Source organism: Camelus bactrianus, chromosome 26 (assembly GCF_048773025.1).
Source record: "Camelus bactrianus isolate YW-2024 breed Bactrian camel chromosome 26, ASM4877302v1, whole genome shotgun sequence".
NCBI lineage: Eukaryota > Metazoa > Chordata > Mammalia > Artiodactyla > Camelidae > Camelus > Camelus bactrianus.
In genome coordinates, this window is record NC_133564.1 from 28,083,171 (window position 1) to 28,108,706 (window position 25,536).

The 25,536-nt window shown below is 40.6% G+C and overlaps 1 protein-coding gene across 10 annotated transcripts in view; it reads left to right on the top strand.

The window, feature by feature from the left end:
• UNC5D (unc-5 netrin receptor D) overlaps window positions 1–25,536 on the top strand; it is a 494,882-nt gene that overhangs the window by 266,980 nt on the left and 202,366 nt on the right. For all 10 annotated transcript variants that reach the window (XM_074353354.1, XM_074353355.1, XM_074353356.1 and 7 more), the window contains exons 2-3: window positions 3,721–3,939; window positions 17,572–17,715. In XM_074353354.1, coding sequence (XP_074209455.1) covers window positions 3,721–3,939; window positions 17,572–17,715 — 363 coding nt within the window. The remainder of the gene's footprint in view (window positions 1–3,720; window positions 3,940–17,571; window positions 17,716–25,536) is intronic.

A 25,536-nucleotide genomic window follows, 5' to 3' on the forward strand; every position in this document is an offset into this window, starting at 1 on the left:
CCTTGCAGAGTTACTGTAGAGCTTAAGTGACTTAATCCATGTAGAAGTCTTATTACCATAACCTGTAATCACTCAGCAAATGGCATCTCTTACTTTTACTGTCTCCTAACATAGTTTCTATGTTTCTTAGCTTGTCAAGATTATTTAACACAGAGAGCATTGGGATTTAATGAAGTCATGCTTGGAGCGCTGGCTTTGTTTAACAAGAAAAATTTAGTTGTATCAATGAGGAATATTTTCTGCAAAAACAGAAAATCTGACTATAAGTAGCTTAAAGAAGCAGGGGTTTTTTAAAAATAAATTATCTGGAGGTGTCTGCCTGCTGGTGTGTGTTCAGCCTCTGTGTTGTCAGAGCTGGTATCTGTGTCACCCTTCAACTTTTTCTCCTTATCTCCCCAAGTTAAGGCAAGAACAAAGGAGAGAAGGGTTCATACCCATCACACTGTTCCTTTTATGAGGGAAATAAGAACATTCTCAGAAACTTCTGTTAAACTCTTCGCCATAGTTGGGCATCATGTGGCCATTCCTACCTGGGAAAGGGGTGAAATAAGTCCGTGGCTTTTTCTGCCTCTACCATATGGGGGAAGGCAGTTGGAGCGTCAGGCACCAGAATTTATGACACCAGGTTCAAAACTTTTCTTTGAATTATAAAGCAGTGGCAAATGTATACCTTAATATACAAATAATTTCACTTTGAATTCACCTTGAAGCCCCAAATCCCCATGCAGTCTTCCATAAAAGCAGATTGAAGTAGGTCACCACCCCCCACTCCCCTCCAAAGAACAGGATTTGTCAGCAACTTCCAAGACCCAGGTTAGAACTTTTGTCTGCAAGTTGCCAACCCTATGGGGTAAGAAGGGGGTCTCTTCCCGGGGATCAGCCTTCTTGCTGCAAGGCAAGACATCTGGAAAGCAGGACATGCTGCACCAGGAATTCAAGCCAGTGAAGATCTTTAAAAGAGGGAGGGGGAGGGGGGGGGACCATGTTAGGTAAACACCACTCCCAGCGCTTCATTATATATGCAAAGCAAACCAAACAAAAAAAGCAAAATATGTAATTATTTTATTTTCACTTACTTAATTTCTTTGTCAGACTGATAGAAGTAAATGGTAATACATATGTAAATGTATACTTGCAGTCTCTCACCTTTCCACTGTTACCCTAATACATTGATTTTTTTTTCCCCTTTGTTTCTTGTTTTCATGGATTCTGGCCTTTTTTCTTATTCATAAATGGTTTTTACATGCATCCAATAATAGTTAAGATAGAATGTTACATTCCACCTTTTTTATTTTTTCTCCTCTGAACATTAAGATTGATTCTTAACGGAGGTCCTTGAGATAGCCAGGACTCTTCTGGCAGATTTTTCTGTTCCACTCTCCTGCTCTATTTCAGATAAAGACTGAACTTGTTATTTTATCTGAAGGGCATTTATTAAAATAGCAGGAAGTTAACCTAATTGCTTTCAGATCTCTCTCTGCTTTGTGAATCGAATGGTTAAAACCTGATTTGTTTTATGATCTGATGTCTTTGTCATTTTACTTATGCTGGTTAAATGTGGTCTTACTGTTTACTTAGAAAATTTTTTGTGAGCCCCCTACTTTCCCCATTTCAGTAGTTAGTTCAGACATCCATGCTTTGTTAGTAGTTGAGCAAAAATGCATCGTTCAAAATGTACGCCTGTGTTCACTCTGGCTACCACCGTGGGGCTCTGTGTATGTTCTTTATGAAGTGACCCTTTTCTGCAACAATGAATTACATCAGTACCCAAGCCCCTGATGGGAGTATGAGCTGTTTGATGCCTATATAAAATCTTTTAATATCTTTGTTGTTTCCTCTAATGCATGAATTTACAGAAGCCTGAGGGGACTTGGTATTTATTGAAGGTGGAAATTACCATGAGCCTTCAGTAACAAAATGAGTTAATATATGACATATTTTATGAAGTCCATTGTAAATATAATTTAAAACATTAAAAAAAAAACCCACCTCTCAGATTCTAACCTGAAACCTTATTCCATGTGATACATACACATTTTATGTTCTGAGGGAGTTGATTGAACTTTTATGACTTAAACTGCTCTTATTTGGAGTATTTGCTTCATGTGATTTAGTTTTATTTTTATGTTTTGGTGTCCTTCAATGAGCTAGCTTTCCTATTATAAATGCATTTGAAAGCCTATAGCATCTCAAACTCTTTAAATGTGAGGCCTTCTCCCCCCTTAAGTTGATGTATTTAATGGAAAAGAAGAGTTTGGAGAAACAAACTATTGTGTTTAATTCACTGCAGTGGCACAGGTAGTGCTTGTGCATTCCCATTGACAAGGAGTCTTTTTCATAATTCAGTCTTTTATTTTCTCCCTTGCCCAATCATAGAATTATAGGCAATCATACCTCTGATGTCCTAGTCCCCCTCTTTTTTTCACATTTGGTAGTACCCCCTAAAAGTTCTTAAAATAGAACATTATCCCCCATATAGTGAATTATGTTTATCTTTGACGGTGCTGACTCATTTCAGTTACTGACTTGTGTGTGAATTGTAAGAGGCTCTGTTTGTTCAGCATTAAACACTGAATATCCAGAAAGCCAGGTTGGGTCACAGGTGCACCCTGTGTCCAGGCTCTCTCCTAATAAACTGAATTGCTTTCTTATGGTTTCATTAGGCCCCCTTCCTCACCTTAGTCCTAAAGACAGGTTTGCTTTGAATGGGAGTAACCCTCTCCTGGGCGTAGTTGATCTGGGTATTGAAATGCTTGCTTGCTTTGTTCTTTCTCTGGAAAGGCCACAGGAAGGTACAAGGTACAGTCTGTCTTGGTCAACTCCACATGGCTCAGCAGCTACATCTTTGTTCCCTTGACTTTGTGGTGATTTCCTGGGACTTGAGTCCTTGCTAAATGCAGTGAAGAGGCAATGAAGGAGAGTCTTGTTTGCTTTTCCCTTTTTATATTTTCTTTCCACCCACTATTTCCGTATACTTGGGGAGACATATCTATTTCTTCGTTTTGGACTGATGTAACTATAGGTCTTAAACTAAAAGCTCAGAGCTTTGTTGGTGATTTGTTCTAGTTCTTAGCCTTGAAAGTGAGATAGTATATGGGGCAGGAGTGCTGGGGGTGGAGAATGATGGTCTAAGGCAAGCAGAACAAATGTGCATTCCTTTTAGATGGTGTGATAAGTTTGGGGAAGGACCTCTATCCAAAGTAGAATACCAGACAATCTCCAAAGTTTCATAGGTGAAGAAAGTGACAATTTGGAATGTTTGGGACATGTCTTATGACTGAGCATCCTCTACCAACATCATCGTCACTGACACTCATTTATGGGAGAAACAAAGCTGTTCCCACCATTGTTTCAGAGGCAGCTTGGGCTCTCATTGAACACTTGGCAGTAACCACACACCCGACTGAATCTTAAGATTCAGCCTCTCACCCCACGGATGTTTATCTTGGTTCTTTCAACAAAGACATAAACATTCAAAAGTGCAGCTGGAGCGAGTCCCCTTGTCACTGTTTTCACTTGTCCAGTAGCACTGAGTGTGTGTCCAGCTAAAGGTGCCCTATCACGCTAATTTGGTCTCTAGAAGACAACTCACCTGCACGGGCCTCACCAGCATGTTGTATTAGGGTTTCCCAGCGCCGAGTCTCACAACCGGTTGTGCTTTGTGGTCTGATGTCTGCTGCCAGTGTAGACCGTGTTCTAATATCTTCTTCAATTTCACAGGAACCGACAATGGTGAAGCCCTCCCTGAATCCATCCCATCAGCTCCTGGGACACTGCCTCACTTCATAGAGGAGCCAGACGATGCTTATATCATCAAGAGCAACCCCATCGCACTGAGGTGCAAAGCTAGGCCAGCCATGCAGATATTCTTCAAATGCAATGGCGAGTGGGTCCATCAAAATGAGCATGTCTCTGAGGAGAGTCTGGACGAGAGTTCAGGTAAGAATGAGAATCAGAAGAAGCTGTTGTAGCTTCTAAGATTCTCACATTGTTGTATGTCTGGGAGAAACTGCATAAGCCACCCGCCATTACTGTATTTGAATGAAGTCATATTAGCATCATCCTAGGAATACAAGATTCAGTCATATCTTTAAGTGGCTCCACAGTTCCCTTGCTAGTCAACTCCAGTATGGTAGAGGGGCATTTTTTATTTTCCTGCTGTATACAACTTCAAGACCTAATTTTGTATGAAAGTTAATATTCTCACTGGAAATAAAACCAGGCAGTCACTGTTTTCATTTTCTGAATTCTGAATACTTTTCAGGACCTACATCTTTCATCACACACCTCTTTAAGCAGCGTAAATTCAGTTTCTCTAATCTTTCCTCCTAGGTAGTATTCTTGCATGCTTCATTCTCCACAGTTGATGGTTTGAGTCTTTTCTAAGTTCTTTTGAATACTGTGTAATGATTAGAGCCCAAATTAGATGACTAAATTTGAATAGGATATCCAGTGCAAAACAGGTTCAGGACCATCTTTATTGGCTTGGCTGGTTTGGCTGGTGGGGAGTGATGAGACTAGTGATCATACTAGCTAATGTTTACTGAGCATTTACTATATACCAGTCCTTAGCTAAGCATTTGACAGACATTACCTTACTGTCTTTTCAACAGCCTCCTGGGGTAGATATCACTGTGATTTCCTTATAGATAAGGAAACTGAGGCTCAAAAAGATTAAATTATGGGCTGATGCTGGATCATTTGACTCAAAACTTTCAAAATTTGTTATGTTTATATTTTAGCATATGACAGAAACAGAATATGCTTTTGAACTTGGGCTCCTGAGACTACCTGAAAATAACCTCATCCGAAATCCAATCTAGTGTCACCCTAGATGATTGATTTTATTAGTTCTAGACTTAGTTTCAGATTTTGAACAAACCAAAAAGCCTGAGTATAATTAGGATGTTTCAAGTCAGTTTAAGTTGTTAACTATATACCAGTGCTCTTCAGTACACTAGGCCAGGCCTTTCAGAGTATTTGAAGAAGGGTGAGATGCAAACACTGGTCTCTGGGGCTTTACATCTACGAATAGGTGTCAGACCAGTATACCCTTAAGTCCAGTATAAATGAAGTTAACGATAAATGTCTGAAGAGAGGTAGATGGTGCTAAGGAGGATTAAAAAAAAAAATCACGTGTAAGTTTAACTAGGACTTGCAGGAAAGGTGTGGCAGCAATAGCATTTGAAAGAGACGTTGATAAATATGTAATTCAAACAGGCATAATTGATACTACAACCTATGGGGCAGAGAAGAGTCTGTGGTTTGAGGGTCAACATTAACAAATGAAAGAAAACTGAGTATATGTTCCTCAAGAAGTTTGGTTTGATTGGAATATAAAATTGACACAGGAGAATAGCAGCTGATAGCTGGAAAGCAGTTCAATGGCATGAAAGGCCCCAAATATCAGAGTGAGGAGTTCTTTACTTAACTTTATGGATACTTTACTGGTAGTGGAGATTGATTACATTGACACTGGGAATGCAGTGTCTTTGAAGTTATGCTTCAAAAGATGAGTCTGGCACAAGTGCTTGGAAAGGCAGGAAGAAACAGGAATGGGAAGCTGGACAATTCAGTTGAGAAAGTAAGGTGTGCTTCTAGAGTAATGGCCACAGAAATAAGAACTAGGTACCTGATGTGAGAAGCACTTTAACAAATCAAACTTAATAGCTGATGGAATGAATGAATGAAGGAGAAATAAAAATCTCTATAAACAGAAGCAGAAGGGTAATGCAGTTCATAAAAGTAATCACATTAGCAAGGAGAAAAGGCTGAGATGATCGTTTGAACAAACTGCATTTGAAATTCTTAAGGGATATAATGAAGACATGTAGAGATGGAACTTGGTAGAGTGCAGAGGTAGAAAAGTAGCTTTGGTAATCATCAGTAAAGAGCGAAGCCATGGAGATGGAGTTGTCGAGAGAGAATGGGTTATGTGACAAGAGAATGGAACTAGAGGCACACCTCCTTAGGAGGCAGGAAGAGGATCGTCAGCAGCCAGCAAAGAGGTGAACAGGGTAGGCTGTGTTCCAGAGTGAAGGGGGAAAATTATTGCAAAAAGATCTTCAGGTAATACTGTGTCTCTGCTTTGGAATCAATGAAGGAGGAGGTACAGAATTAAACATACATGTAAGCCAAGCTAAGCATTAGTGTGGGATTGCAGAATAAATACATAACTTCAAAAGGTAGAGAAATACCTAAAACCTTGTCAGAGTTCTCTGTTCTTTTCGCTTTGGAACTAGTGTGAGGAAGAAAACAAAAGTGCTTGTTTTACAGGTGTTATTCTTCAGACCAAAAGCATGCTTACAATTCTGGAATCTAAATGTGAGAACTGAAAGGGATCTCAGTTGTAAACCTAACAGCCCTATTTTATACATTCAATAAAAAGTTCCAAGAGATACAAGTAGTTCGTGGCATAGCTATTTTTAGAACCCAGATCTTGTTATCTACACTTCTGATACATTTCCTTGTCACTGTAAGCCACCTTTATGTACAGATTCCTGTGCTCTCCTTTCCAATCAAAATACTGACAAATTCCCTTACTAATGTAAGGATGGGTTTCGACATACAGCTTGGCATTTTCTGTTGTGAGTCCGTGTAGTGTTTAATTCTGTGAGTGTATAATCCTACAGCTGTTCCATTGGAATTTCTTTATTCCTGACCACTTCTGCCATCTCTGTAAGGGCCAATCTCTTACTCTATGTTGTGCTTCTGGCACTGTTAGAGAAGTTTGCAACAACCTAAGATACAGAGACATTTCCAGGATTCTAGGTATAGTTTCCTTATTATTATTATTATTTTTAATTGAAGTATAGTCAGTTTACAATGTTGTGTTGATTTCTGGTGTACGGCATAGTGATTCAGCGTTTTTTTATATATTTTATATATATTCCTTTTCATACTCTTTTCATTATAGGCTGTTACCAGGTACTGAATATAATTCCCTGTGCTATACAGTAGAACCTCACTGTTTACCTGTTATATATAGTAGTTAGTATCTACAAATCCCAAACTCCTAATTTAACTGTCCACCACCCCTGCTTCCTCTCTGGTATCCACAATTTTGTTTTCTATGTCTGTGAGTCTGTATCTGTTTTATAAACAAGTTCATTTGTCTCATTTTTTAGATTCCACATATAAGTGATATCATGTGGTATTTTTCTTTCTTTTTCTGGCTTATTTCACTTAATATGACAATGTCTGTGTTTTCTTCTTTAAAGAAGGACTTGGCAAAATCAAACCAAAGAGGGCAAATTGAGTCTTGGTGTCAGGAAAGTTTCTGCTTCTGTGCTCCCAGGGTTGAGATCCTGGATAGACCTCGGTGGATTGACCTGGTGTTGGGAGAGATTGAGTCACAAACAGTGGCAGGCCCACTTACCTTGGCAGGAAGACTTCAAACAAGACTCTTGACACACTTACCATATGAGCAAAAATTCACAAAGCAGTGGTAGAATATGAAAGGTTTATGTCTCTCACACTCAAATTAGTCCAGTTGGAAAGGACTCAAATGCTAGTGGCTCCGTGGGGCTGTGTGTTTTATCCTTAGACATTTCTGTCCTAGATTTTGCCCAGTAATGAACTCAAAATAGCAGAACCCCTTTGGGTAAACTGCTCCAAATAAAAGATAGGAAGAACATTGAAAAACGATCACCAATTTTTTTTTTTAATACTGCTGCTAGAAAATCCTATATCTGTTCTCATTTAATGACCTCTTGATAAGTATTGCAGGCCAGTTTAACACTGTACCCTCTAGTAATTTCACAACATTCTGTTTTGTTATTGCTTCCCCTTTTACTTCCCTTAGCATTGCTAGGCAACTCCATGCTTTGCAGACAGCAGCGTTGATTACATTCTCTGCCTCCATGTAAAACCCTCCCCTCTTTGCTTCCTTTAAAAAAAGTAAAATAAAAAAAACCAATAAAAGCCACAATTTCTAAAGAACTGGGAAGAACAAAAAAATCATAAATGACAAAACCTGAAGAGATGATACACCAATTTTTAAAAAAAAGCTGTTAAGAACGAATTTAAATTTTAACAGCTACTTTTTTGAAAAGAATTTAATAAGCACAACCTTTTCTTCCAAGTCATTTTGATTGAATCAGTAGGAAAGAAGTGTCTCTCCCTCAAACTGTTTTTCTTCTGTGTAGTTAATGAAAATCGCTGTCTACCACCCACTGCAATTATGTTTCCTAAGCTCTGTATTAATAGTGGAAAAGTGGAAATTGGAGCAAGATGAGTGAAGATATTATATCCTAAACCAAAGCATAAGTGCAATTAAAGTTGGAAACAAAATGGCCTCAGGTATTGAAAAATAGATGCATTACCTCCCCTGGGTTCTCCGGCGCAGAGCTTGAGCACAGGAATTGATGACCTTTACGGCCTTAATGGCTTTTGATGGGGCCTGAAAAATAATTCCTGCCAGCCCAGTAGATGTGAATGATGCCAAGAAGCCAAGGACAGTGGGACCACATTTGACCAGAGGTAGAGGATTGTCCATGTTCTTTTAAGAAGTTGGAAGTAACTGCTTCAATCTCCAGCCAACAGAGTCTCCATTTCTAAAATCCCAGGGAACTTGGCTGTTCTTTTTATTCTACAAACTTTCTTGCTTCACAGAACTAATGGGAAATGTGTAGGACCTGGGAGTGTTTGGAGTCAACACAGCATCTTTTGTATTTCCAAATTGGAAGCAATAAGTCCTTTCAGTTGTTAAAGGCTGCAAACTGTCTTTGGCCTTTGTGGTAATTTGGCCCCGTCATCGAGCAGTTCAAATACGAAGAAAAAGGATTGTGTGTTTTCATGCAATTTAGCTTGGAAAACCCAGAGTTAGAGTTCTTTCCTGCAGAAAGCACAATTTATTTGACATGAGTTACTGTGTTTGCACAGACGTGGCTATACCTCTTAGTAATGTACACTTTACGTTCTCTGCACAAACTGAGCGGTCTTCTTTCATTTGTTCTGCCTCATTTCATTTGGAAATATGGGAAGTCTTCTTCCTTGTGTTTTTCCTCTGTTCATATCTGGAGTTGAGAGGCAATCCCAATTCAGGAATAATGCCCCTGAGAAAGGAGTGGATTGTTCAATAACACAGAAATTAAGAGTTTCAATATAATAAGCAGGCACGTGCATGCACACAGACACACGGAAAAACAACACTCGACAACAAAACCTGTCCTTGGCAATCAGTATAATGTAGCCTGTGGGAAGCTTCAGTTATCAATAAACTAAACCACTTCTTTATTGTTCAATAAAAACGGAGTTTCCTTACCAAGGCTCCATGGTTCTTACTTATTCTACCTTGGAGATATCGAACTCTAATGAGTGAAATAATGTGTATTTCAATGTGTTCTGGGAAAAGTCTCAACTCCAGTAAACTAATATTTTTCTTATTAAAGAATATCATTTCAGGGATTTCATTGTGTGTGATTTCCTTCTTAAACAACTGGAGTCATTCTCTGGGGATAAAAGGTTAATGGATTGTGTTGAGAAATGGGAGAAGAGGAGGAATAAAAATGTATTAAATCTTTAGAGTTTATATTTAAGAACTTTACTGTGCTGATGATGGGGATTTGAATATAGTATCTTCCAGAAAATCATTAATTTGAAGTTACCTTCAGTGATTCACAAATCACCTAGGTACATTTGGGAAGCATATATTTAAGACCACATAATACAGCAATAATCAGTTTCTCAGGTGTTCCATTGATAGTTGGTGGGTTTAAAACTCTTACAGAAACATTTTTCTTTCCCACCCCAGATTTCATCTTGATCATCACTGTTGCTCAGAGAGGACTGACATATTCTTAAACGGTTTTCAGGAAAATATTAAGAATTTCTTCCAAAAACTTGTGAAAGAATATGAAGGCCTTGTCTCTTGTGTCTAATTAAACTTCCCCTGTGAAAAGATGGAGACTGTTTACTCTCATTCCATTCTTAGCAGAGATAGAAGGCAGCTAACCATTTTATGTATTTTAGTAACAATTCCTGATACTGACCAGAGATTTGTTTTAAACCCTAAATTCTTAAATAGTGTCCTTGGACTTTTTCAATCTTTTCTGTTGATACAACAGTTAGAAGTGTATTTCTTGAAGTAATTATGTGTCAACTGAAAAAATTGCACAAGGTAAGAGTTGTGAGTTAAGTTTTATTTGGGACAAAATGAGGACTATAGCCCGGGAGACAGCCTCTCAGATAGCTCTGAGGAACTGCTCTGAAGAGACAGGGAGAAACTCAGTATTACATATGATACTAGTGAAGGGAGTACGTGCAGTTAAGCACACATTTTGGCGGAGACTTGCTGCTAGTCATGAGGAGCAGATGTCACTGTTAATGATTTTAGTGCTTTTCTACATATGAGAAGATGCAAGAAATTGGGCTCATAAAATCTCCTGAAAATAACTATCTGAGTGCCCGTTCTGCCAGTTTTTCCCAGAGCACAGAGTGCCTCATTCCCGATCTCTGCCCTGAATGCCTTTCAGGGTGTGTTGAAGGTCAGTCGCTACAATGGTGAATGACTTCATTCTTGTAGAACCAGATGGCAGATGACCATGGCGAGTCAATCTTTAGTTGGCATAGAAATCTTTAAAAAAAAAAAAAAAAAAAAAAACCCGGAGCTAGTCTAGTGGTTAAATTAAGCATGGATATTAGTGCTGGATGATATCTCCCACGTTTTAAATCTGACTTCCCATTTACAGACTTTAAAAGGTAGATCTCTTGCTTAGCGTCCTTTCATCTGTTTTCCCAGGTATAAAATGGCAGTCATAATTGTATTTCCCACATAGAACTATTGTTAAATGTATATATGTGGCATGCCCAGTTTAGGGTCTGGTGCATAGCAAATTACTTAATCAAGGGTAGCCTTCAAAATGATAAATACAAAAATGCTATTTTTTTTTTAATGGGGCAAGTGACTGGTAATTATGCTTCCAAAAACAAATAGAAAATTAAGTACTTTTTCTATTCCAAAAAGATAAAAGGGCCAATATTAGCAGGTCAATATTTGTATTTCATACCATGACATTTTCTTTGCTTGTGATTCACTCCATCAGTTCATATTTAGTCCTTACGTTATTTCAGGGACCATGGTAACACTGGGAAGGATAGACGTTGTGTGATATATGTCTTGACTTCGGGGCATGGTCTGCTAATGGGGTAGTTTTAGTGCTGGTGGGAATGGAAAGCCATTAATTGGGACACCAGGGTTGGAAATCATGACTGTGTTGCCCACAAGCGGTGAGTATGATGTCTGAGTGAGTCGTTCATGGAATGCTGTCCTCGGAATAACCCTACCCTCTCCACCTCTGCCTCTTAAGTTTCCCTTCTCTCTGTTATCAGCCAACACTATCAAGTTAATTTGCTTTCCTCTGCCAGACACCTCTGTGCTGATTAATTCTAATCTCTGGTGTGGAAGAAACTGGAGAGCTTGGGTGTATTCTTCGTGTCTGTACTTAAGAGTGAACTCGCGGTGCTTCTGAGGAGTATGTGGAGGGTTATTATCCAGGGGAAACTAAAGAGGATTCATTAGGCGTAGTGCACATTCAAAGGAAGACTTTTTTTTTTTAATGAAAATACATTCTAATCTTGTTGCTAGGATGAAGTGGCAAAAGACAGTTAGCCCTAATTAAATATCTGCCAGTAAAATGAAATGTGGTTCTACCTTTTAATTATCTACATTTGATTTGCTACTTTCAGTAGCATGTTAGCCCAAAGACATCTAAGCTCCCCCAAGAAATGGAGGCCCAGTTCTGTGAAACTGTTTTCTTATGTCTCAGAGTTTTAAAACTTCAAATATGTATCAGATTCACGTGTCTTGACCAGAGCCTTGCCCTAGACACTGAGCTAAGTATTGGGTAAGGAGAGAGCCTTTAAGTCGTAGGTAGGGTGCCACCCACCCCCAGAAGGTTTTGCTGGTGGAATGGAGAAGTTAGAAGTCCCTCTTGTATGATCTTGTAGCAGTCTGCGCTTCTGCTGGCCTGGCAGTTGTCATACTGCATTGTTGGGGCAGGTTGAAATGCCTCTCCCTCCAGCCTAGAAGGTCCTTGAGGGCACAAATCTTGACCATCTACCTTGTTACAAGTAGCTTCACCTGGCACAGAGGCAGGCACATAGACACTCAAGGCAATTTTTTCTTCCAATAGTGTACATGGTAAACTGTATGATGTCTTTGATCTATTTCCTATGATACGGGGCTTGCAGCAAAATAATAATAGAAATAGTAGTAGCATGGTATTAAGATGAAATAAGATAATGTGTGTGATGACATTAATAAAAGGGTCCTACAAATGGTATAATAGTCAATAATAATAAACAAAATATGGGGAACTTTCTCCATTGTTCAAGCATATTTTCTAGACTCTAAACCTGTCCATGCCCTTGGATAAGGTGTGGATGCTGTTCCTGTAGCTAAATGAGCTGCTTTCTGTCTTCTCAGGAGACAGTCAGGAAGGACTATCTCGGAGCCATTTGCGGGCATCAGAGATACCTATGGATGTGATGGTCTATTATCAAAGGCTCTGAATATGAGATGGTTGCTTTTCATGGGGAGACTGATTTTTTTCTCTCCCCTAGAAAATTGAGCAAGGCCCACTTCTACTCACAAAGTTGTGTTAAATGGTTCTTTGGAGCTTGGTCTATGAAAGCTGTGTAATCATTCTCTTGGTTAATTCTCAATCATGAATCATACGATGTGGAAAACCAGGCACGCAGTAGGTAAAATGCTCGGTTAAAATTGTCCAGGGAGACAGGTACAGAGACTAGGATGAGGCCACAATTTACCAGACTCTAGTTTGCTTGTCTCTTCCTGCTTTTATGTGCTTTGGGAGTCTGACAGGAGGAAGAGGGGTTCTCACCTCCCTTCTTGAATCTAGTTGTTTAGTTGATGAGCTGAGCATCCTACTGCAGAGAACTTCCAAAGATCGAACATAAGACTGTGAGAGATGGTCAGCATCAGAGAACTGTCGGGTCCTCCCCATGTGCCCATTCCAGGTGCATCTGATAACCAGCTGGGAAGAAGAACCACAGCAGGATGCCACTGAGGGGCTTCCTGCAAATGTGATGTTGACAACAGATGAAAGGCCGGGGGGGGGGGTGGGGACAGCTGTTGGTGGGCACTGGCTGCAGCTCGCATGGTGCTGAATGCTCAGTGCTATTCTAGAATCTTTCTTTTCTACAGAACAAGTTAGGACTAAGACTAGAGCCCTTTTATTAAAAGATGACCAAAAATAAATGATTTTCATCCTTCCTCTGTTTGCTCCTGTCTTCTATAGGTCTCTTCTTTGAATAGAGAAGCATATATCTTCAGTTAGTTTGAAAATTCTCTTAACTTTATTCTCCCAATAGGATTAGACCTGCTCGAAGTAGCTAGTGTTTCCTATCTGGTAAATAAAGGGGTTACGGCAGTAACTGCTGTCAGCATTTTTCTCATTTAAACAAATAAAGCTGACAAATGATGAAGTTCCGTGCTGCTCTGTTATGTTGAGTACATGCAGAGCAATTATTCACCCGCTGCCAACATTAGTCTATCTACAGCTAAACCATCCAGCAGCGTAGAAAGCTTATTAGCATATCAGTCCCATAGTCATATTTTTATCTTCGGTAAGACTCTCCTCCATAACAAAGGCTGATGGTTGTAATTTGTGCAATAATTTAAAGGGTTGGACTTTTCCATGCTTATTAGAGTTACACAAGTTATCAGGTACAATGCTCGTCTTATTTATGAGATGCCATCTTCCATTTGCCTGGGATTTTTGCTCTCCTGTATCATTTCCTGTGAACAAGTTAGCTGCCATCTCTGGAGATGGAGGAGAGGCTCTCTCTGCAGCACTACTGGGTGAACTTCAGGGCAGGCGGGTGGGTAGAGGAGTCCTTCCTTGAGCCGCTTTGCATGAATGTTTCTCGTGTGGTTTCTCATGTATATATGTAAATACACACATATATATGTATTTGTGTATGTATGTGTGTAAATACATATATATCCACTAGACAGAGCCATAGTGAAGATTTGAGAGAGAATATACTATTTAAAGATGGATTTTAATCAATAGTTATTTTTTTGTTATGGTGGAGAAAGTTATAATAGAAATAACATGTTTATGATTTTCCAAGGGTTTTCCTAGAGGGGATGGCTTGACAAGGCTGAAGACCTCATGCTAGTGTAAAAAGGCCCGATCCAGAGAGGCACTATACTTTTGGGGAGATAGTGATGTCACGCGTGGCCTTTTTTCTTCGTATATATGTATGTGTGTATATATATTTTTGGCTTTAATGGAGGCACTGGGGATTGAACCTAGGACCTTATGCACGCCAAGCACGTGCTCTACCACTGAGCTCTACCCCCCAACTCCTACTTGTGGCCTTTTAAAGAGGCTTGCCACCCTGGTGCTACCTGAAGGAAAAATACACTGTGTTTGGAAATAGTTGATTTATATTCATTTTGCTTCTCCAATCCCGTAAGGAGCCTCTGTGAAGAACTTGAAACTGAGCCATCCTAATGTTGACATAATGACTTCTACATTTGCTTTTCAACTGTGGTTAGTCTGGATGAGGGGTTGCAAGATGTCTTGACAAGAACGAGGTGAGATCAGTTAGGACCTTGAGTGGTGGGGGTCCATAGCTTACTGTTTATGCTTTCCAAAACAAATGTGCAGCTATCTATCCATGTTTTTGAGTTTTTGTATTTGAAGCTCGGACGTCTTGGGGTCTTACTGGCCCTGGAGGGACCCCTGCCTGAGGCTGAGTAATCTAGAGACTGCAGACAGCGGGCTTATGAGCACGCCTTTCATGTGCAGACCAACTGATGCAGAGCTCCTCTAAGAGCTCAGCCACTCCTTTTATCAAGCTCTTACAGTCTTGGCCAGTGTTCCCCTGCCCTCACCCCAGGACCAGGTACGAAACATCTCTGGGCAGCCATTCTGTCCCAGAACCCACTGAAATGATTCGAAGTAGTCAACTCACAATCTTTTTATCCCACCTCTTATTGCTTCCCACGGAAACATGGGCTCTTGCCCACGTGTTCCCCTGCCCCATCTACCTCCTGCCTGACCCTGGTGGTTCCCTGAGTGGGCCTGTGTTTCCAGGGATCTAGAGTGTAAACTTATTCTAGAGTGGGCACTACCTTCTGTTCCTAAGAGTCTGTGAGTGTAAACTTACTCCTTCATGATGGTCATTTCTATTTCTGAGTGTCTTCCTCTATCTCATTAAACCAGGCCCCGGGTATCCCTAAAACACCATGGCCTCTAGATTAAATCATAGTCCATTTTGAAATTTTATGGGGAAACTCCCTACTTAACATAATAATAATATAATAATAATCTTGAACCACTTTTGAGATGGTGTTTATCTTCCATTTCTAGCCTAGAGAAAACCGGTGGCTTTAGATAGTCCTATAAGATGGAGAAAATAAAATTAATATTAGAATTGTTCCCCATTAGCTTGAACACATTTCTGACCTTTCAAGCTTATCAAGTGCTCCTTCACTGAAACCCCTGATTCCCAAATGATGGACGTATTTTGTCTCAATAGGTCTCTCCATCCCACGACAGTGGAGCTCGGACGCATCAAAGATACTCTACCCGCACCTGGATGTGTTGATGTGGTGTTCTCTCTCCTCCCTTGCTCTGTTCAAAGTAGATCATCCATTATTTGTCTCAAATCAAAAATATAAAATATAAAACAAGTCCTTATCTCTATGGCCTAGTTTCTTATTTTTGTTTGTTCAGTCTTACTTTCAAACTCCCAATGTGGGCGCCCCACTCCAGTCTGCTTTCTGTCCTAGCCTTTTTTCAATCTTTATTCTTTTTCTCTGATAGTCTCTTTTTAGCTTCACCTGTCAATTCCACCTTCTCCTTGCCCTCATCCTCCTACTCCCATTTACTTTAAGTGCAAAAAAATTTTTTTAAAGCGGCAATAACAATAAAAACCCCTCTAAGGCTTCTTTCCTATTTGATGTGGGAGATGGCTTTCAGGACTGTTACGTCTCTGACGGGCAAAAAGGTATATTTCTGCACTGTGCAGAGTCATGGGAGATGTGAATTATCAACTGTCATCAAGATGATTTCCTGGATGTGGGACTGCCCACAGATTTAGAAAGTATAACTCCAAGTGTGTACACCGTGATTTATGTGGCCATAGAACACACATCACACACTATAAATAGCATGTTATTGATTGGGTAGAAGGCAATGTTTCCTCAGTCTAATTCCACCCTCCCTTATTGTTCTTTAAATCCTACCATCACCCAGGATCTAATCACATTCCACATTCTCAACCAACAGTCCCTGGTTCCTTGAAACTATACTGATGGTTCTGTCTCTTGAATTCTTTTTGAGCTTAAAGGAAAAAGCATAGTTATGCTCCTAATTTTTCCTTCAATCATCCACGCGTTAGTCTTATTTCCATAGTTAAGTATCAGTAACTAAAATAATGAGGACAGAACAGAATTTTTAAGGGAGACCCATAGGAAGTGCTGGTTTGGGTGTAAGACAGATCAGATCTAGGTTCAAACCCTGGATCTTCCATTTACAGGCTGTGTGACTGCGGACCCATGGCTCTGCATCAGAGTTCTCTCACCTGCAAGGTGAGGAGTCCAGTGGCCTCTACGGTATCAGGGCACAGCGGAAGTGTGATGAGTGACTAGGTTCAGGCTTATCCTGTGATGCTAGGTGCTTGAGTGGAATTCAGTAAGCATCGTCTTTTTCTTCCACGCTGCCTATCCCAGGACAAGGCACAGCCTTGGTGAGTGCTCGCTGGCTGGCGAGAACACGCCAACTGTGAGGGCTGTGCCCCCGCTTGTAATGATTTCACTGATACTAGTGAGGGAGGGTGTCCTTTCCTCTGTGGCACTTCATGTAAGGTGACTGTCCTTCCCAAAGAAAGAAATGCTGACCGTCCTTGGCTAGAGGTTTGGAAAAAATACAGTAATAAAACATTACAAGGTCAAGGTGTACCCTTAGCCCCTCTTTCTGTGAACACCTCTTCTGTTGTTCCAGGGACCTGCCTGGACTCTCCTCCCATGGCTTCAGGACTGACTTAGCTCCACTTGTCTGCATGCCATTTGTTGTCCAGAGTTTTTGGTTTTTCCTTGGATTCCCATCCTCTCTGCCCATTCCATGTGTGTTCACCACCCCCTCTTTATTCTAACCCACACTGCAAGAGTGACCCTCTCCCACTGCCAGAACCAGGGGTGTGGGTATTTAAAACCACCTGGAACTGTGTCTCTGGAGTTGGTTTGTTGAGGCCTCTTCAGCCTCTGGAGTCCCAGCGGTGAATTTGGGGCTATGTTCCTCATAGTAGATTTTGCACTAAGAAGGACAAAGCAAAAGCAGGATGTCAAGGTACCATGAAAATGATGCTTACTTTATGAGAGCCACGTTGGTGGATGATACTTCACACTTGTTTTTTCCAGCCTACTCAGCTGCTGGAATTTAATTAGCAGTAATACGTTATTGTCAAAGTAATTAAAACCTCCCCTTGATTAAAAACAGAATTGTTTAATTACCAGGAAAAGGTTGGGCTAGCCTGAACTTTCTCTTTGAGGAATATACCGGCCTCAGTGGATTTGCTGTGTCTCCTCTTCAGGCTTGAAGGTCCGGGAGGTGTTTATCAATGTCACCAGGCAACAGGTGGAGGACTTCCACGGGCCCGAGGACTACTGGTGCCAGTGTGTGGCTTGGAGCCATCTGGGGACCTCCAAGAGCAGGAAGGCCTCCGTGCGCATAGCCTGTGAGTATATATCCTGAGTGACCTTCTTGTCCTGTTGGAACACAGACTAGCCTCAAATAGAGCCAGAGAGGGGCTTTGGACATACCAGGTGCTTCTGCAGAATAGAAATGAGAGGCCGGCAAGAAACCGTCAGAACTGTCTCCACCTCTACTCAATTCACTCTTTTAAAATTGTATTTTAAATGGCTGATCGTTTCCTCTGGAGCACAATCAGCAGATCAGTCTGGCTAAGAGATTCTGCCGAGATTGTCAGAGTGCAGGTGCATCAACAATACCGGGGAAGATGGTTCCTGGGGGGGAGGGGAGCATGCAGGTGGGTCTGCTGTTCATCAGCAGTGCCGCAGTTCAGGGGGCAGTGATGGGGAGAGCTGTGCAATGACTGTTTATGGTACTTTTCCAGCAAATCTGCAAAAATAAGACATTAAAGATTAAGGGAGTTTTATAGCCTACTGTTAAACCTCTTTTCTCTGAATCTTAAAACATGGAAATGGGTTTTAAAACTGCATTTGTTTGACCTAAGTAGGACTTGGGCGGAGGGGTGGGGGAAGAAAGGAGGTTGCCTTTCAGGAGAGTCTAAGATTTCTTTATCATGTTTTAGCATCAGTGTTTTTTATCATCTCAAACAGGTTTAGAAATACACACAGTTCCTCTCTCATTTAAAATGTCTTCATCCCACCCACCCCGAGGGGTCCACATAAAATCTCCTCTGTGTGCCGAGGAGTGCAGACACTCCTCCAGAAACAGATGGAGAGATGGAGGGCAGAGATGGTTATTGTTGTTTTATTCAAATGCTGCTGTTTGAGAATGCTGTGAAGCGTAAGGGACAAGGGGGATTTATTGGAGGATTCAAGGAATTCTTCCTGGCAAATGTTGATGGTTTATGGATTAAGAATAGGATTAGGTGGGGAGGGTATAGCTCAGTGGTAGAGTGTGTGCTTAGCATGCGCGAGGTGCTGGGTTCAATCCCCAGTACCTCCATTAAAAAAAATAAATTTTAAAGTAAAATATAAATAAATAAACCTAATAACCTCCCTTCCAAAAAGTATTCTATATTAAAAAAAAAGAGTGAATTGCTATTTGCGGAGACATTTATGTTTTCGGGAAATGAAATCTTCCTCTCAACACATCCATATCCCCTTCCCTGTACCGGAGATTTGGGAGGCTCCTTCCTGAATGTTGACTGGACCCTAGTCGGCCAAAAAGAAAGTCATCTTGTAAGCTGTGCTCTTGATGTAAGAGCTGTGGGAAATAGGCTTCCTATCATGACTTAGTTAATTTTAGTTCACAAATACTTTGACAGGTCAGCTGAGAGCATGAACGTGTTTGATTTTACACATCGAGCTCTGTGCTCCCAGGTGGCCTTGGCGAGGCTAGCTCCCGACATTTGACCCTGCTCAGGGTGGAGAGGATTATCCTCTGGAGCTTGAAGAAGGGAGAAGCCAAAACACAGAGTGAATTTCAACACAGCTTCCCCCCATTTCCTTCTTCTCAGTGTCATTTTCTCCTTTCTTTCTCTATTTCCCCAAGCCCCACGTGACCTACTCTCTGAGTTATCTTAAGTGGCATTTTATTAATCTGTCCACCCCCAACCTCTCTCACCTCCCTACTTGCTCACTTAATTCCTGATTGTCCCATGCCTACTACAAACCTCCAGGCGGTCCCTCCACCCCACCCTTGCTTCGAAGTTCGGCGAAGAGTGGCTCAAGCCAACCTTTATTAATTCCCCATAGCCTTTGCTCATATCCACTGCACTTCATTCTTATAGGCTCTGTGCTGTTCAGTGTGTCACCCTCACTTCTCTGACTTGTGCCTTTGCTCCTAAAGTTTCCAGTTTCATTAAGTGTGTACCCTGGTGGCTGAGAGCTCAGACTCTGGAGTCCTGTTGATTTCCAGGTCCGACTCCGCTATTTAGTGTTGTGATGGTGGACAATTTATTCATGTCTCTGTGTCTTAATATCATATAAAAGGGTGCTTACTTGATAGAATTATTGGGAAGAGTTAGAGGTACTGATAACTATGAATGGTTTAAAACCATACCTAACCTGGAGGTTATCAATAACACAGTCTTATCCATCATTAGTTATTATTTATGACATATTTGATCTGCCAGAGCACCAGTATCATTTGCCAGTAAGTGTGTTAATACTTAAACTAATTGAACTGAATTAAAATTTTAGTGCCTTAGTCATTTTTCTGAGGGTTATGGCTGTAGAGACTCTAAAAATCCATTCTAGGCCAGCCCTTGGTATCCAGCTCTCCCAAGTGTGATAGGATCAAAGAATGTTAGAAAAGTGTTTTCCATTTATTTTTTATCACTTCCTATGTTTTTAGAGTCATCTGATACTTTTGTGGTAATGATCTTGCAAATCTCTTCAGGGATTAACAAATTTTGTCATTCTTGTATATGATGTGCACATACAAATATGATAGAGATGTGATTTTTATGTAAAGAATATCATTAAAGCCTATATTATGCAGTTAACTTAATCTCTAATATTCACAACATATTTTTAATCTTCCTATGTAGCAAGTGATAGCTTCTTTAATTTATTTAAAATTATTTATGCAAGTCAAGACATGATTTGTCATTAAATATTACATTTGACTTGGGGACCAGTGTACATTAAAATGTAAATTGAAATTTAACTACGTTTAATGGCATCAGAAGTGGAGAGGAAAAAAATGCCTGTAGGACCTTGCTTGGAATTCTTTTGATTTGCTTCCAGGAGGCGAGAAAAAACTTTTTTTTTTTTTTTTAACTTTCACATTTTGTTGAAATAAGAGATTTCTGGCTGCTATTTGCAAGCACTTCCCAGCAACTAACACATTGCACATGAGGATAGTTTTTATTCCCAATAAATGAAAAGCCAAATTGGATCTAATTGTCACCATATTTCTTCTTTTTAAGATTGGTTTTTGAAGTACTGATGACATCTTAATGTGCTAAATAAGGATTTTGATATATGAATGTAGCTTATGAATCTGATGACAATTGTCTTGAGGGAACTTTGCAAAATTAGTATCATTTTTATATTATTCATTAAATTATTGTAGCTCTACATCAGAGCGCCTTATGCCTCCTGCATTTAACCAATGAGCCGTTAAGAATTTAACAGTTTCAGAACTGCAGTGGGCAAAACCTTCATGGCATCCAGGGCAGTCCGCTGAGGGATGTCCTATCCTGACCATGTTGGCTGATCTCTGCAAAAAGACCAGGAAGCTCATGGGCATGATATTACTTGGAGATCATTCCATTTTAAAGGAAAACAATATAGACACAGTTACTTATGAATTTATGTCACTCATATTTTCATTGAAATGGACCCACCTGGGGTGTCACTTACCTATGCAGTTTCCTGGCTTTTACCCCAGAGCCATTGGGTCATACTAAGGGCAGACGAGGAAAGTTGTGTTTGTATGAAGTTATCCAGGTGATTCTGTGATCAGGTAGCTTTGGGATATCTTGTCCAAGAGCACCGTTTCTTACCATGCATGCAGATCAACTGGGTTCCTATTAAAATGTAGATGATTTAGTTAAAGGATTCCGTGTGTCCAGTCCAGGGTCTGAGATCCTATTATTTCTAAGAGTTCCTGGAAGATGCTGACGCTGCCGTTTGGTCCGTGGACCATACTTTGAGTAGCAAGACCCTAGGACGCCTTTAAGGAAGCACCCTTTGGGAAATACTGATTTAACCCATTCCTCCAACTTCATCACTTAATAGCTGAGAAAGCCAAGTTCAGAAAGGTGAGGTGACTTGACCAAAGGTCCCCAGCAGATGGCAGGCATGGAACCAGACCTTCTATCCATTCACCCTCCCTGAGTGTTTTTGCTGCTAAGCTATGTTGATTGCTTTCTATTAAATGGAAGTTTGAGAACCATCATAAAAAGCAAAGTTCATGCACCTATGAGTGTTTCCTTTAGGAAAGCAATGATTGCTTTCTTACCCAGTTTTTGAATACATTGCATTCTTCCACATGGTCAAGTTATTGTATTACATATATTGTATATTATGTATATAATATATGTACTTTATACATATTATATAAATGTATATTAAATATAAATTTATTTCATGTTATACATTATAGATAATATATACTTAAATTATACATATGCATATGTGTATATATATGATGTGATTACACACACACACATATGCACACACACATGCACACACACTCTCTGCTGCCTTAGTGGCCAAAAAATTGTATGGGCTTTGTTTTAGTAGCCAAAATACCTGTCATCTTGAACTACTATATTTTCCTTAATAGTCCCACCCAGTGTGGGAGAGATGCTGGCTGCCCATCCAGCTGCCTGGGGCTGGAAATAGCTGAGGCCCCATTTCAAAGTGATTTTTCCAAAGGTGAAATAAATAAATAAAGCCAACCCCCATCTGCCTCCAGCAGGCGGGCAGAAGCCCGCCTCCAGGGAGGGACCCTCACAGGCCTTGTCGTGTTTGCCTGACTCAGCCAGGATGGAGGTGGTGGGGATGCTGCGGCGTCTGCTGCTTCTGCTGCTGGACGGTTGTCAGAACAAGGGATTTTCAGTTATTTGTAGTTGTTTATTTTTGTGGGTGAACATTTGGCTGTTGAGACATTGCATTCCTTTCCCATTTCTCTCTCCTTCATCTGCCTGCAGAAGGTTGGCCTCTGCTGTTAACCCTTGGGTGCTTAAACCCTTCCTGACACCCAAGCCTTTTCTCCAATATGGGAGCTCGGGTTGGGGAGATAAGGGACACATTTGCCTGATACAGTCACATAGCAAGTTGGCCACTTGTGATAAAATGCAGCGGGGAACCACTGTTCTGTTTTTTTTTTTTTTAAAGGAATCTATAAAATGTAATACGTCCTGAATATACTTTAAATAGTTTATTTGAGGTATTCCTAAAATATCTATGCAGTTGTGCCAAGAATGAGCAAAGAACTTAGGGGAGAATCTCATTTTAAAGCTATGAAACTCCCCACCTAATTGTACAGGCCCATAGCAAAACCAGCATTATTTATATTTGCTTTGTGTGTGTGTGGGTTGGAGAAGGGTGGTGGTATCTTTTTGAAAACTAGAGGCGACATCCAGTTAAACCTCACTTACAGCTCTTGGCTTCATGGCTTTGATAAATAATTTTGCCTATTAAGAGCTGTCATCAGCCCCCTCTTTACGGCAAAATAAAATCTAAAAACGAACAGAGGCACGTCTATCTGGTGTTCAAATTCAGTCTTAGCCTGCCTTTCCCGTCTTTCCTCCCGTTACATCCGTACCCGGGTGTGGGCTCCAGCTGAGTTGGGACAGCTTAGATTCTGGACATGGACTTGTTTCCCTCCTCCTTGATGAGCTCATCTTTTTTCTCCTTCCTTGAGCACATTCTCAGCCCCATCTCACACTCCCACCTCTTCCTCCCTCATCTACATCCCAGGCGCATCGTGGATGCTGTCTCCTTTATGAAACCTCAGTAAATCCCTCAATACTAATTGACTTCAGCAGCCTGAGATACCAACTGAGCCCTTGGAAAAGGTACACCCCCCACCCCCAGCATCTTTGAGCTGTTACAGCATAAGTTAAAAGTACTTCTCCTATGGTACTTATTATAAGTTCCTCAGAATCATGATTATTTTGCAGTTATTTGTGAATTTATTAGATTGCAACCTGCTTCAAGATTCTGCGTTATTCAGGATCTGTCTTCTAGACTACTTTATTCTCATTGTTTTGACCTCTGAGCCTAATACAGAGCCTTTATCTTTCACCTTTGTATTATAAATGTTTGTTTGGTTTGCAAGGCAACCCTCTCAGTGCCATTTACGGGTCCAGGAAAGGTCATCTGTGAGCTATGTGTCATGATTGTGCCATGGGACTAACATGGCCTCTGGCTTCTTAGCCAGCCCATAGCTCACAAGGGTTATTATAAAGTTCATCTTTGTCCTCCCTGGCTTGTGAACTACTCCTAATAATGTTTACTTCAGCTGAGAACAAGTCAAAAGGGAATTGGGAGTAGGTGAATCATCACAACCACACAGCCCCATGATGTGCAGCACGTGGCTCTGAAAGCCCCCTAAGCTGCCAGCACTCCCGGTACTCTTCCCTTCCTCCCTTTTCAGAGCTCAGAGTTTATTCACGGGTTACGAGAAATATGTTAAGACCCATTCTCAGCACTTGGTAAAAATTGCACAAAAGCTTGCAAGCCTCCTTCCCCCTCCCCTGGAAGAACGTGGCGGAGTCAAGAGAGAATACTGTTCTACTCGGCCAAAGGTCAGTCCTTTGCTTTAGACTGAAATTAACATACGTGATTATTGCTGAGGGATCTGAGAGTCCAGGTGCCCTGTGAAGTCGTGCACCACACCGGAGCGTCTAGCCTAGGAAGGGGGTGGGCGCTGCAATGCAGCAGTCCCCGCTCCATCAGCCAGGATGCACACCCCGGAACGTGGTGTAGTCACATAAAGGGAAGGGGATCGTTTTTCTTGTCACGTAGGTGCTGTTTTCTAGCCAAGACCTGTGCTCTAATGGGTGTCCAACTTATACAAAGGTGCCACATTGACTTGCGGCAGCAGGACTGGGTACAGTTTGTGGTACTGAGTGCAAAATGAAAATGTGGCACCCCTTATTCAAAAATTAAGAATTTCAAGCCATCAGTATTAGAGCATTAAATCAGGCGTGGGGCCCTATGTAGCCCTACTGGCCCCACACCCATGGAGCTGGCCATAGTGGCAGTAGTGGTGATGGTTCAAGAAATCACTTTATACATGTAATGGCCTTATAAGACGAGAATAATTGGCCCCCAAAGACTAGGACACATTCCACAAGGAATCGGAGACAGGATTATTTCATTTTGCTCCAAAGCCTGAGACAACATCACAGGAGCTAAGTTTTAAGATGGAGTTTTGGGGGGTCAGGCTGGCAATTAGAAATGCCTGTTATGAACCATATCCTCTTGTAAGCTGTACAGAGGCAAGCAAGTGTTGTGTGTCTGGTGGTGGTGATACTGCACTGGCTGAGGAGGTGAGGTATGGACTAACAGGATTTTCTTAAATTTTTTAAAATTTTGACATAATTTAGACTTATAAAAGTTGCAGTATAGTACCAAAAAAAAAAAAAATTCCCTTAAGCCTTTTACTGAGAATCTTGAAATGTTAACATTTAACCACATTTGCTTTGGCATTATCTCTTTCTGTGTTTGTCTGTGGGTGTATTTGTATATAGACAATTATGGTTTATTTTTTTACTTGGTTAAGATGAAGTTGCAGACATGATGCTCTCTTTTCCCTAAATACTTCACTGTGTATTTTTTTTTAACATTTTTTTATTGATTTATAATAATTTTACAATGTTGTGTCAAATTCCAGTGTAGAGCACAATTTTTCAGTTATACATGAACATATATATATTCATTGTCACATTTTTTTCTCTGTGAGCTACCATAAGATCTTGTGTATATTTCCCTGTGCTATACAGTATAATCTTACCTATTCTACAATTTTGAAATCCCAGTCTATCCCTTCCCACCCTCCACCCCCTTGGCAACCACAAGTTTGTATTCTATGTCTATCTATGAGTCTGTTTCTGTTTTGTATTTATGCTTTGTTTGTTTTTGTTTGTTTGTTTTAGATTCCACATATGAGCGAGTTTGTTTTAGATTCCACATATGAGTGATCTCATATGGTATTTTTCTTTCTCTTTCTGGCTTACTTCACTTAGAATGACATTCTCCGGGAGCATCCATGTTGCTGCAAATGGCGTTATGTTGTCAGTTTTTAATGGCTGAGTAGTATTCCATTGTATAAATATACCACATCTTCTTTATCCAGTCATCCGTTGATGGACATTTAGGCTGTC